This window comes from Thamnophis elegans, chromosome 11, assembly GCF_009769535.1.
Source record: "Thamnophis elegans isolate rThaEle1 chromosome 11, rThaEle1.pri, whole genome shotgun sequence".
NCBI lineage: Eukaryota > Metazoa > Chordata > Lepidosauria > Squamata > Colubridae > Thamnophis > Thamnophis elegans.
Genome location: NC_045551.1, coordinates 15,068,689 through 15,083,110, shown reverse-complemented (window position 1 = coordinate 15,083,110; position 14,422 = coordinate 15,068,689). Strand labels below are relative to the sequence as shown.

General features: G+C 50.7%; 1 protein-coding gene across 2 annotated transcripts in view; it reads right to left on the bottom strand.

Annotated features, from left to right (window-relative positions):
- The window catches only part of LOC116514874 (carboxyl-terminal PDZ ligand of neuronal nitric oxide synthase protein-like), an 85,757-nt gene that overhangs the window by 55,994 nt on the left and 15,341 nt on the right, over positions 1 to 14,422 (bottom strand). For both annotated transcript variants that reach the window (XM_032226673.1, XM_032226671.1), the window contains exon 2: positions 11,222 to 11,293. In XM_032226673.1, coding sequence (XP_032082564.1) covers positions 11,222 to 11,293 — 72 coding nt within the window. The remainder of the gene's footprint in view (positions 1 to 11,221; positions 11,294 to 14,422) is intronic.

The following is a 14,422-nucleotide window of genomic DNA, read 5'->3' as shown; positions in this document are numbered from 1 at the left end:
CCGCTCCAGCCGTCGGCCTTATATATACCTTGCAGAATCTAGCTAGCTGCACTTCTGCACACTTCTGCTAATTGCTGCTTGCAAAGATAAGGCCAGAGGGTGCAGGCCAGTGGGTGGATGGGGGAGGGCAAGCTGTGGCAGAGGCATGATACTGGTGGTGGGTGGACTAATGCGCATGGGGAAGAAGGAGAGCATGCAGGAGACTGTAGCATTGGAGCGCTTCCTGGGTGTTTCCCGAAGCCACCTGGCCTGCAAGGGGAGTGCGTGGGAGATCGCAGTATCCAAGTCCTTCCCAGTTGCTTCCCAAAGCTGGCCAGGCTTGTAAGGAGAGTATGTGGGAGATCGCCGGCCAGACTAGCCCGGAAGCAGCATGTCCCCTGGTTATGGGCTGGATGTGGGGCCTGATGTGGAGAGGAAGGCGGGTGGGCAGCCTTCAGGAGAGTGCTGTGCTGGGGTGCTGTGTGCTCTCAGGCCTCCCGCCCACCTCTGCTTCTTCAAGGTAGAAAGAAAGCCTTTGGTCACATCCTCACGGACCCCTGGTCTTGGCATTGATTCGAACATGTCTTCTGCGGACTGCTAAGAGCCCGAGGCTAGTGGTGCCAAGGCAACCCACGCCTCTCGCTGCTTTCAGCTCGGAGCTGTAAGCCACATCCATTCCTAGCTGCAGTTTACTCACAAGCACCGTTGGCCAGGAGAGGCAGGGAGAAAGACGATGGGGCAGCACTGTCAAGGTCACCAGAGCCGGGCGCAGGCAGGCAGATTAAAAGCAGCCAGCAGATCATTGGTTTGCTCACTTGGCTGCTCACCACCTGAAGTGTGCAGGCAGCAAACAAACCCCATGTTGTGGCTGCTGCCTCCTGCCTCTATGCATCGAAACCGAGCAGCAGTGGGGACAGCATGGATCCCGAAGCTGTCCACTAGGAAGACAGAGGCATTGTTTGTCTCATTTCAGCCGTCTGCTAGACAAACCTATAAGGTCCGTGAACCAAGGCCTGTGCGGCCAATACGGGGCGACTATGACCTCCGCCCCTTCTACCACTATTTTTCCCAGTACCTCTGGTATTAGGGGAAGAGGGGGGAATGCATAAAGCAACCCCTGGGGCCACTTGCTGCGCAAGGCACTACTCCCCTCCGCTCCCTGAGTCGGGAACCGCATGAAAAACCTGGGGAGCTGGCTGTCCAAATCTCCTGCAAATCTCCTCAAACAGCTCCGGGTCCAGTTGCCACTCCGTCTGATCCACCATGGCCCTGCTGAGCCACTCCGCCTGGTGGTTCACTTCCCCGGAGATGTGCTCCACCTTGATGGACAGCAGGTGCCTCTTTGCCCAGCGTCCCAGCCTCTGAGACTTCTCCCAGAGAGCCTTGGAATGCGTCCCTCCCTGTCTGTTCACATGTGCCTTTGTGGCCATGTTGTCTGTCAGCAGCAGGATGTGGTTGTGTGCTACAAGAGCCTGAAAGATTTGAAGGGCCAGATGAGCTGCCTGCAGGTCCAGCCAATTAATGTTGTGCATAAGATCCGAGGGAGACCAGCAACCCTGAGCGAGCTGGATCTCCAGCAATGCCCCCCAGGAATGCCCCCCAGCTATAAAAGCATGCGTCCATGGTTAGTGTGAGCCTATGCGGCTCCCGGAACATGCACCCTTTAGATAAGGCTAGACAGGTCCACCACCTCAGGGAGAGCCGCACCTGGGGAGGCACCTGAACTCAAAAGGGGGAGGCACTATGCTTGCTCCTCTGGTATGAGAGCAGGAATCACTGGAGGGTCCTAGCATGAAGCCTCGCCCAGGGGACAAGATCTATACAAGATATCATCAGACCTAGCAACTGAGACAAGGTGACAATGGGCACGTACTTCTCCCTCTGCACCTGACAAACTAATTTCACCAGACTAATCCTGTGGTCCTGGGACAGAAAACCATTCCCGCGGCAGTGTCTATGACACCCGGATGCAACAACTTGGAAGAAGGCCTCAGGTGACTTTTCTGAAAGTTAACAGAGAACCCATACCTCTGCAGGGTCTCCACCCAGATCCTGAAGCGACCACTCCGGCAACTCTGCCTGGAGGAGGATGTCATCTAGGTAGCATTGTAATCTGATAGGGACAGCCCTAAGATGAGCCGCTAGGGCTGCCAGGACCGTCATAAAGGTCCTGTGGGCGGACGCCAGCCCAAAGGGAAGAGCCCTGTACTGGTAGTGAGTACTACTACTCCAACACCTGTGCTTCTACTCCAACACCAAAGCAGCCAGGTTCCCACTGCAGCTTTTTCTCAGGCCGGTGAGGGAAGAGGCTCCTGTAGGAGAACGAGCTCCAGGGGACCCAAAGAAGCAAACAGCTGGGTCGCCGTTTGGGCGGCCCTCGTATGATGCCTTTGGATGGCATTTCTCAGCTTTTTCGGCATTTTCAGCTGCGTCTTCCCGACCTTGAGGACTGTGAGGAGTTCTTAGAATTGCACTGGACTATCCACCTTTTTTGCCCCGGGGAGAAGGCGGTTAGCCTGGGACAGTACTGGGAGAGAATGGGAGGTCGTTTCCATCTGCTATTATTGCACCCCCCTTCCTCTCCCCTCGGCCTGGCCTCTCCTGTCAGTGCATTCTCTCTCCCACTGGGCCCCCGCCATTGCAGGGCCTTTTACTGCGTGAGACTTGACTCCTTCCTGAGAGTGGCTTTTGGACTTTTTGGATTGTACTTTCATCTGCCCTCTTATCTGCACTTCCATCTGCACCTTCATCTACCATGCCCATCGCTGCCTGATGCCACCTTGGACCTGCTGCCGCAGACAGCACCACTATTGGACGAGTGGAGGGCACTTAAGGCCCTCTCCCTCCCTCAACCACTCTGGACTTTCTTTTGGACTTTCCCAGAATTTGCACCTTTTAAGTAACTGCGCAATTTCCTTCTTTTCTTTTCCTTCTTTTTCTTTTTTCTTCCTTTGTATGGGATATGCATGGGATACGCATGTGATTGAGCGAATGGTTCCACTTTTATTGACTTATCTGCTGTATTTTGTGTTTTAATTATCGTGTGGAGACTGCTTGGGTGAGTGAATGAGTATGTGTGCTTCGGAGGACCTGCCGGGGAATGCGGGGGTCATCGGGGTGGCTGTGGGGACCAGGGACACGGGAGAGGGTCGGAGCATCACGGTCGTAACGGGGAGGGGCAGATATGGCGGGGACTTTAGGGCTGGCCATTACCGGGGAAGGAGGGTTCACTACGTCACAGAGATCCCTCCTTCCAGCCCTATGAGTTCCACTCTGAGGCCAGATGGCGTGAGTAATCAGGACCCTGGTCTCAGGCTGTTGTCGCTAAATGCCAGATCTGTTGTTCACAAGGCTCCCCTCGTCCGGGACTTAATTTTAGACGAGAGGGCAGATCTGGCATGTATTACTGAAACCTGGCTGGGCACGGAGGGAGGAGTCCCCCTCGTAGAGATGTGCCCAGACGGATTTCAGGTGCTTCATCAGCCGAGAGCCCAGGGAAGGGGTGGCGGTGTGGCTATCGTTATCCGGGAGTCTTTAGCACCTCGTAGGATCCCTGCTCCGGAGCTTGTCGGGTGTGAGTCCCTGCTGGTGAAGTTGGACCTCAAGGGTCAAGTGGGTCTGCTGCTAACGTACCTGCCTCCCAACAGCGTTGCAGCAGCCCTCCCCTCGCTCCTCGAGTCAGTAGCCGAGCTAGCAATTGAGTTCCCCAGGCTTATGGTCCTGGGGGATTTCAATTTGCCTTCGCTCGGTGAACACTCTGATGGGGCGCAGGAGTTCATGGCTTCCATGACAGCCATGGGCTTGACCCAGGTAATTCGGGGCCCAACCCATTCAGCGGGTCACATGCTTGACCTCGTATTTCTCTCGGAGCAGTGGACTTGTGATCTTGGTCTGAGGGGTAATGAGATCATACCCCTGTCGTGGTCAGACCACTGCCTACTGAGGCTTGACTTCCGGAGGCCAAACCCCCACTGTAGGGAGGAGGAACCGACCAGGTGGTTCCGCCCCAGGCGACTGATGGACCCTCTGAGGTTCCAGACGGAGCTTGGGGTTATTCCTGATACTCTCGCCCACAGTTCGGCAGAGACTCTGGTTGCTGCCTGGCACTCGGCAGCATCGGAGTCCCTTGACCGGATTGCGCCACTACGGCCCCTCCGGGTCGGCGGATCCCGGAGGCCTCCTTGGTTCACCGAGGAGCTCCGGGAGAAGAAGCGCCGGAGGAGACGCCTAGAGCACCTGTGGAGGTCCGATAAGTCCGAAACGAACCGAGCACTTTTAACAACTTGCACCAAGGAGTACATCAGGGCACTTAGGGCAGCAAAAAGATCTCACATTGCCACCTTGGTTGCGTCCGCTGAGTCTCGCCCAGCCGCCCTGTTTAGGATAACCCGTTCCCTCCTGAATAGGAGGGATACGGGGGAACCCTTGCAGGGTAGAGCTGAGGATTATGCCCAATTCTTAACGGACAAAGTTGCTCGGTTTCGGTCGGATTTGGACTCCACCTTTGCAGTTCCAGCCGAGGCACAAGAGGATGAATTGGTAGATCGCCCCTGGGTTGAGTTTCAGGATGTTGCCCCTGGGGACGTGGACAAGGCCATGAGAGCTGTGAGTGCCTCCACCTGTGTACTGGACCCGTGTCCCTCCTGGCTGGTTGCCAACAGCAGTGAGGTGACACGAGGCTGGATCCAGGCGGTTGTTACCGCCTCTCTTCGGGAGGGGCACTTCCCCGCCGCACTTAAAGCGGCGGTGGTGAGACCCCTCCTGAAGAAGCCATCTTTGGATCCAGCTGTTCTCAACAACTATCGTCCAGTCTCCAACCTCCCCTTTGTGGGGAAGGTTGTTGAGAAGGTGGTGGCCTTCCAGCTTCAACGGTCCTTGGAGGAAGCCAGCTATCTTGACCCCTTCCAGATGGGCTTCAGACCTGGTTACAGCACAGAAACCGCTTTGGTCGCATTGACCGATGATCTCTGGAGAGCCAGAGATGGAGGCCACGCCTCCATCCTGGTTCTCCTTGACCTCTCGGCGGCTTTCGATACCATTGACCATGGTATCCTTCTGCGACGACTGCGAGAGGTGGGGGTGGGAGGCACTGTTTTGCAGTGGTTCTCCTCCTACCTCTCGGACAGGTCGCAGTCGGTGTTAGTTGGGGGGCAGAGATCGACCCCTAGGCCCCTAACATACAGGGTGCCGCAGGGTTCGGTCTTATCCCCCCTACTATTTAACATCTACATGAAACCGCTGGGCGAGATCATTCAGAGGCACGGGTTAAGATACCATCAATACGCGGACGATACTCAGTTGTATCTGTCCGCCCCGTGCCAACTCAATGAAGCGGTGGATGTGGTGAACCGGGGTCTTGAAGCCGTTAGGGACTGGATGAGGGCTAACAAGCTTGTACTCAACCCGGAGAAGACCGAGTGGCTGTTGTGTTTCCCTCCCAAAAATTCGACCAGTGTTCCATCGCTCAGGCTGGGGGGTCAAATTTTATACCCCTCAGAGAGGGTTCGCAACTTGGGAGTCCTCCTGGATCCACAGCTGACTTTCGACCACCATCTGACGGCTGTGACCACGGGGGCATTTGCCCAGGTTCGCCTGGTACGCCAGTTGCGACCCTACCTGAACCGGGAGGCTCTCACAACAGTCACTCGGGCCCTTGTGACCTCTAGGCTGGAATACTGCAATGTGCTCTACATGGGGCTGCCCTTGAAGAGCATCCGGCGACTTCAGCTAGTCCAGAATGCGGCCGCGCGAGTGATTGTGGGCGCACCTCGGTTCGCCCACATAACACCTATCCTCCGCGAGCTGCGCTGGCTACCTGTTGATCTCCGGGTGCGCTTCAAGGTGCTACTCACCACCTATAAAGCCCTCCATGGTAGTGGATCTGCGTACTTGAGAGACCGCCTCCTGCCAATTACCTCCCTACGACCTATAAGATCACATAGATTGGGCCTCCTCCGAATACCATCCGCCAGTCAGTGTCGACTGGCAACTACACGGAGGAGGGCCTTTTCAGTAGCAGCTCCGACCCTTTGGAACGATCTCCCCGTGGAGATTCGTACCCTCACCACCGTCCAGACCTTCCGCACAGCCCTCAAAACCTGGCTATCCCGTCAGGCCTGGGGATAAGATCACAATCTGTCCCCACCCGAATGAAGAATGAATGTTGTGTTCTATTTTACTCTTATGTATTGTTTTATGTTTATTGTTTACACCCCCCCTCCCTATTTTATGTAAGCCGCCCTGAGTCCCCGCGGGGAAAAGGGCGGCCTATAAATATTAATAAAATACAAAAAATACAAATACTAGCATAGGAAAACCTAAGGAACTTCCTGTGTTGGGGAGAATTAGAATATGAAGATAGGCCTTTGTCAAATCAATAGAGGCCAAAAAATCACCTTCCCTGACACTTTCCAGATTGGAACGAAGGGAAGCTATCTTAAACCGCTTATACACTAGATAGTGGTTTAATCTTTTAAGGTCTAGAATTGCTCTCCATCCCCCTGAAGACTTTGGAACCACAAAGAGGTTTGAGTAGAACCCTATGCCCCGTTCCTCCTGAGGAACCAACTTAACAGCTTGGATCTCCACCAGGTGAGCAATTGCCTGATGCATAAGCTCCTTCTTACCCTCACACTTGGACGATGTGAATGTTTGAAAGAAATTCGGGGAAGATGGAGAGGAATTCAGCCGTAGACCAAATCGAACCGTATTTAGGACCCATAGAGCTGATGTAATACTCTCCCACTGGTCGGCAAACAACGCCAACCGGCCACCAATGGGGGCAGCCGAGGCCCGCTCATTTATTCTTGCAGAAGAGGTGTCCGCCCACCCCTTGAAAGGGACGCTTATTCTGGGGTTGAAACCGGGACCTATCCCTGTAGGAAGACCTATCCTGCCCCCTGTCCTGAGGCAGCTGAAACCCCCTAGGCTGATAATGGTAATCAATATCATTACCCCTATAGGGTGCCCCACTTGTGTAAGGTGTGAACTGATGTTCTTGTTTCTTAGTCATGGCAGGCAAAACGTTACATTTGTTCTTATCTTCAATAAGGATTGGGTCCAGGACTTTGCCAAACAGATTCTTCCCTGTATACAGACCTGCAGCCAGCTTCCACTTCACCTTAGCGTCTGCCTGCCAATTCCGGAGTCACACCATCCTTCTAGCTGAAACAGAGGAGGAAAGAGCCCTGGAGGTAAACCTTGAGGCGTTCAAGATCACATCAGCCAAAAACTGGATTGCTGCGATGACCTTGCTGATGTCCTGTAGCAACCTCACATCATGCACAGGTACCCACTCCTGCATCTGTTCAAGCCACATCAACGTGGCGTGGTTGAAGAAGAACGCAGAATGAGGAAGCCTTAATTGCCCACTTTGCTGCCAGGAAGGTCTTACGTAATGCCAGTTCAGTCCTCTTGTCCTTCGCCTTCAAGTTGTCTGCCACATCACTCGCTACCATGGGGACCGGGGATACCAGGGGAGCCACAGGAGCATCTACTGCCAGAACCTGCAGCGCTTGAGAGAAATCAGGCTCCATATTATAGAAATGCCTGTCATTCCCACCTGGGGTGGGGAAAGTATCTGGCTTGGCCCATTGCTTCTGAATGACATCCAGAAACAGCTTTGGCGCAGGAATCTCCTCCTTCTGCGCCGTAGGCTCCACAAAGAAACCCCACTTCCTCGGGGCCTTCTTCGATGTTGAAGCCTCGACCGCCGTCTCCTTCTCCTTCTGCTTGTCAGCCTCCGTCTCAACAGTTGGAGTGCTCCTGGCCTTGAACAGCAAGAAATGAAACAAATTGGGAGGAAACAAACCCGCAAACGCGGGGACATCGGGTGCCAAACCATCATCAGAAAGCTCTGTCTCCTTCTACTCCTCATCCTCCTGGACCAAAACCTCGTTCCTCAACGAAGGAGACACCTCTCTCTGTGCATGTGGAGGTGTCGACGCTCTTCCGACATGTCCTCGCACTGTAGTATCGCTGCCAGCCTGCCTGAGCCCCTAATAGCCAGCGGCAATCGCAGGAGCCTGCCAGAGTCCTCTGTGACCAAGTGGCACAACAGCGGAGCCAACGAAACTGCAACAAGTGCCCCGATAGCCAGCCAATGGCACTCTCCAAAGCCCAGGAAGCTTCCAAACAAGCACCCGGCCATTTGCATCACAATGCAATTCAAAGGTGTAAACAACAACTTGTGAGCCAAGTTAGCCACCCAGCCGAAGCAGGCAAACCAAAAATACAAAGGAAAACCAAATAAAGAAATGACAAAACCAACTACTAAAACAACAAAGCAAACCAACTCACAAGCAAGTAAAAAACACATCTCTTTTCGGGCAAGACTGAGTCGGAATTGGAACCAAGCAGAGGGGAGCTGGAGGCGTGGCCTCAACTATGATTCAGTCTCTTGGGCAAATAAGGATTGAACAACCCACTTCTGGACCGTCCTGCGCCATCAGCTGGAGAAGGAATCCTCCTACACATTGGGGAAAGTATTTATGAATTATGAATGTTCTTAATTGTAGTCACATATATACAATATTTTGGGCTTAATTTTTTTTCCTTTGAATGAGTTTACATTTCCTAGGTTAGATGAATTCCATCCTAAGATCCTGAAACAATTCACTGACAGTTTGATTGATTTTGACATGTTTAAAAAATCGTTGAGACCTCTGGTGAAATGTCAGAGGACTGGAGAAGGACAAATGTTCCCATTTTTTTTTTATCATTCAAAAGTTTTATTTCTTTTAAAACACAAATATTTCATCATTCGTCAATCATTAAAACATCAAAGTACAATTTTTTTGTATGCCTCTCCCTCCCTCCACCCCCCAACCCCCCTCCTCCTCCCCCCCGACTTCCCAGAACCCGTACACGGTATGGATTTTTAACAAACACATCTAAAATCTATTGAGAAAAAAGAAATAAAGAAATTAATGACATTCTACATTGACCTTAGCTTCTTCTTGCTGAACTAACTTTAAACAATTTAAATCATTTCTGATCTTAAGCATAGGCTAACTGGAATTTCTTGGTCCCATATTTATTTTGTATATAGTCAATCCATTTTTTCCTGTCTCGTTTATATCTCTCATTTGAATGATCTTTGAGATATGCCGATATTTTAGCCATCTCGGCTAAGTTTGTGACTTTCAATGTCCATTCTTGGATTGTAGGCAAGTCTTCCTTCTTCCAGTATTGCGCCACCAACAGTCTTGCTGCCGTTATTAGATGCAGAATCAAGTTAGTCTCTACCACTGTAAAGTCAGTACATATACCTAGTAAGAATAACTGAGGAGTAAACTTTATAAATGTTCCCATTTTTAAAGGCGAATAAAGGAAGATCCAGCAAGATCTAAAAATTACAATCAACTTAATATCAGTACTTGGATTGTTTCATTTTTTTCATTGATGACTTCATAGACTTTATGTTCTGCACTACTTGTTCCCTGCCATCTGCCACACAACACTTCACATAACATAACACTCATACCGTAGTAACTGAGAGAACCTTACCAAAGTTTTAAACACTTGATTTTCTATATGTTAAAAATATTAAGTTATTAAATTTCCTGCTTTAATTCTTTTAGCTCTATGATATCACTCCCCTTCCTTTCTGACTCTTAACTCAAAAAGGAATTCAGAGCAACTGACTAAGACAGAAATATGTGGCATTTCTGTTATTTTCTTTGTAAGCACATGACAGAGCAGAGGAGATATAAAGGTAAAGGTTCCCCTCACACATATGTGCTAGTCATTCCCGACTCTAGGGGGCAGTGCTCATCTCTGTTTCAAAGCCAAAGAGCCAGTGTTGTCTGAAGGCGACCTTATAGAGGAGATATAGATACCAGTAAGACATATCTATGCTGATCAAATATCCTCAGTAACAATACTTAACTTCCAATCTTACAACAAACAAAGCAACCCTCTTTCAACACTGATGGGACTCCACCACTACATAGAAGTGCAGACCTGTTAGGCCTCCGTATAATACAGACTAAAAGCCTTTTAGTCTCCCAACACCTGCTTTTTCAAAACGTGTGAACAATGTATAATCTTCCCCTCCTAATTCTGGCCTCTACCATCTCCTATTCCTCTCTGCCCTGAATTCGTATGATAAACTCCTTCAGGTAGAGACAAGCCAACTTATGATTACTTTGTAATGAATCCTGTCCACCAATTATGCCAACAGTTATATTAATAATTAAATCTATTATTAATATGCATTTTATACAAGGCATATACTACTCTACAGACTAGGACTGTGATGGCGAACCTGTAGCACGTGGAGCCATCTCTGAGGGCATGCAAACCATTGCCCTAGGTCAGTGGTTCCCAAGCTTGGCAACTTTAAGACTTGTGGACTTCAACTCCAGCAGAGCTGGCTGGAGAATTCTGGGAGTTGAAGTCCACAAGTCTTAAAGTTGCCAAGTTTGGGAACCACTGCCCTAGGTCAGCTGCAGCGTACATGCACGCACTGGCCAGCTCATTTTCGGCCTTTGAAGGGCCTCCAAAGGGCCGGGGGAGTTCATTTTCACCCTCCACAGGCTTCAGAAAAGCCTCCGAAGCCTGGAGAGGGCGAAAAATGGCTCTACCAGAAGTTACAGTTTATTCATAAGGCCGGTTTAAGCCCTCCGGAAGCTTCAGGGAAGCCTCCTGAAGGTTCCTGAAGCCTCCGGAGGGCTTAAACCGACCCTACGAGCAAACCGGAAGTCTGTTTCTGAACTTCCGGTTTGCCCATAGGGCTGTTTTTTTGTGCTCCAGAAGCTTCTGAAGCCTCCGGAGGGCCTCGGGGGGAGGGGAGGCTCTTTTCGTCCTCCCCAGACTCCTATAAAGCCTCTGGAGCCTGGGGAGGGCGAAAAATGGCTTTTAAAGAGGCTGAACTCAGCTGGCCAGCACACGCATGCACGCTGGCCAGCTAACAGGGCAACGCCTCGTGTGCCCTGACAAATGGCTCCGTGTGCCACCTGTGGCACGCGTGCCATAGGTTCGCCATCCGGTTCTAAGGCATTCAAAACTGATCACGCCACTCTTAATTCAGCACATTGGATTTTCCACCCATGTGGAAACAGTCATATTTGGAAGAGTTTACAGGACGAAGAATATTCCGAATGCAATAATGCAGAGAGCCAGTATTTAATGGGAAAGTGCTCACATTTAAATGACAGAGATAGCAAATAGGGTAACCCAATCTCTCTTTGAGATGTTTCAAAGATGTATAAACAGCTGGAATAGTATTGCCATCACTTACCCGGATGCGTCTCATAGCAGTCACAATCTCTACCCTGCTGTTTGGCCGAGGTACATCCAAGCTGCCAATATACTGGAGGAGGAGAAAGAATAGAAGGGTTACAGCAGAATATCAGAGTGCCAAAGTATTCTAAGTCTGGATGGCTAAAATTTGTTTAGCAAGAAAATATTTATTGCTACTCCTCTTTGTACCCAGGAAATACATAAACCAGTTTCTCCAACCTAGTATCCGCCAGACACATTCATTTGTAGAGTGAAGGTGGAGACAAGATGATGCATGCTGCAAACGTTGCAAGTTGTATAATTGTACCTGAAATCTGGATACAAATATATAAGGATAAGGTTCGTACGTGATACGACTATGCACAGATGGCTTGCTCTGGACACTGGTATTTCACCGCTGTATCCACATTCTCATTGTATCTGCAAAGAGACAGGTTGGAGTGGGAGAGGGATACCTATTTATTGAATAAGCTATAACCGGAATGGTGAACCTATGGCACGCGTGCCACAGGTGGCATGCGAAGCCATTTGTCAGGGTTTGCGAGGTGTTGCCCTGTCAGCTGAGTTCAGCCTTTTTTAAAGCCATTTTTCACCCTCCCCAGGCTCCAGAGGCTTTATAGAAGCCTGGGGAGAGCGAAAAGAGCCTCCCCCGCCCCCGCCCCGCCCCTGGAGATCCTCTGGAGGCTTCAGAAGCTTCCCTGAAGCCTCTGGAGCACAAAAAACCGGCCCAATGGGCAAACTGGAAGCGGGAGCGGACTTCTGGTTTGCTCGTAGGGTCGCAAATCGGAATCCCGATTTGCTTGTAGTGTCAGTTTAAGCCATCCAGAGGCTTCAGGGAAGCCTCCTGGAGGTCCCTGAAGCCTCCGGAGGGCTTAAAACGACCCTACGAACAAACCGGAAGTCACTGCCTCCGGGGGGCGGGGGAGGCTATTTTCACCCTCCCCAGGCTGCTATAAAGGAGGGTGAAAAAAGCATGCAAAAAATGGAGGGAGTGCCTCTCGTGCGCGCATGCGCACTGGGGGTGGCACATTGCATTATGGGTGCGGCACGCCCACGCACAACCCCCCTGCACTCCCCCCACTTATAGCACGTGAGCCAAAAAAGATTCGCCATCTCTGAGCTATAACATGCATTTAGAATAATAGAAAATAGAAGGGGCCCATGAGATGCTGTAGTCCAGCTAACCTTTTTGTCATCGTGTGCTGAATGCAGGATAATGCGCATGCACACCTGCACCCATAATGCAATATACGTGTAATACCCCCCATATGCACCCCACCCCCATGCATGCACCACACCCCCACCCATTTTTGGCTTCTAGTTTGGTGCAGGAGGCTATCCAAGCCCAAAATGGAGTGCCGGGGGGGGGGGCGCATACGGCGCTATAATTCCCACATTTGCGGGGGGGGGGATTTTTGGCTTCCAGATTGGTACAGGCTTTCCAGGCCCAAAACGGGGTGCAGGGGGGGCCACACGCACCCCCCGTGCCCCATTTTGGGCCTGGAAGCCCTCCTGCATCAGCCTGAAAGCCAAAATGGGATGCAGGGGCACTGCACGAGGCCCCGAAATGCAATGCAAGTGTCCCCCTGTGCATGACCCCGTGCATGTGCAGCAGAGACCAGAAAAGCAGCTGGGCGGTGGGAGGCACGTGTGTGTATTCGCAGTGGAGCTGGGCTGGGGCAATGGCTGGCATTGACAAATGGTTATCAATTCTTTTCTTGGGAACCATCAGTGAAAACTCTGGGAGGCAAGCTGTTTCACTGCCAGGAAATTCCTCCTTATTTCCAAGTTGGATCTCCCTCTGGCTAGCTTCTACCCTTTGCTTCTTATCTACTCTCAGGTAATATGGAGAATAGATTGATGCTGTGGCAGCCCTTCAGGAAGGCTGCTACCATGTCTCTCCTTCATTAAGCTAAACATATCTTTAGCTGTTCTTCATACAATTTCATCTCCAGAGCCCTTATCATTTTTTGTTGCTCTTCTCTGCATTCTCTAGGTCCGTGATGGCAAACCTATGGCACACGTGCTGGAAGTGGCACACAGAGCCATCTCTCTGGGCATGCGAACCATTGCCCGTTGCACTTCTAGGTTCCAGCGCACCAACCAGCTAGTCTTCATGCACTTGGGAGTGCCGGAAACCAGAAGAACAGCCACCCAATACACATGTCCTTGTGGGGCAACTGCTCTTCCAGTTTCTAGTGCATGCATGTGCACTGGCCACCTGGTGTTTCGGTTTGTGATGTGCATGTGTGCATGAAGACCAGCTGGCCAGTGTGCATGTGTGCACCAGACACCGGAAGATCATCTTCCTGGCGGGCAGCTGCTCTTCCGGCGCGTGCATGCACACCAGCCAGCTTGTCTTTGCTCACACATGTACACCACAAACCAGAAAACCAGGTGGCTGTTGTGCTTACATGTGCTGGAAACTGGAAGAGCAGCTGCCTGGTGCGCACATGTGCACCAGGAGGCTGCTCTTCCAGTTTCTGGCATGCCTGCACACTGCCATTTTTGGCACTCGGTGCAGAAAAGGTTCGCCAACATAGGTTCTCAGCATAATTTGTGATATCCAAAACTGGAGGTAGTATTCCAAATATGGACTCACTAATGCAGTATGGAGTAGTGCTATTACTTCTTTAATCTTGATACAATTCCTCAAATTGATTCATCCTCAAATTGCATTGGGTTTTTTTTGGCAGTTCAGCGTATTATTGACTCATGTACTTAAGTGGTGATATACTAGAACACCTAGATCCTCGTCATAGGCGCTACTGTAGAGTCAGGTACTACCTATTCTAAACCTGTGCATTTGGTCTCAACTGTCCGACTAGCGAACCCAAGAAAAGTAGGCACTCTCAGGCATTTTAAAATCCCAAAATTAAAACTTTATTGGATACACCATTTCGGCACTGAAGAATTAAAACCAGCTCTGAGGTTTTCCCACACAATGCTACATAGTTAAACGTTGGTTTTCCTTCTTCCCACCCATCGTGATCACGCTGTCCAATTATGAATCCGTCTTTTGTTTTGAGAACAGTTCATTTCTTTGTCAGACACCTGCATCAGCGATCTTGGTGGGTTCTTGGCTCACACATTCTTGGATCGTCCGCATTCTTTCTTATCCTTTCCTTTCCCCAGTTCATTGGCAAGTGATAAATATTCAAATCGTTCAGAAGCCGTTCACATTTGACATTTGTTTTTT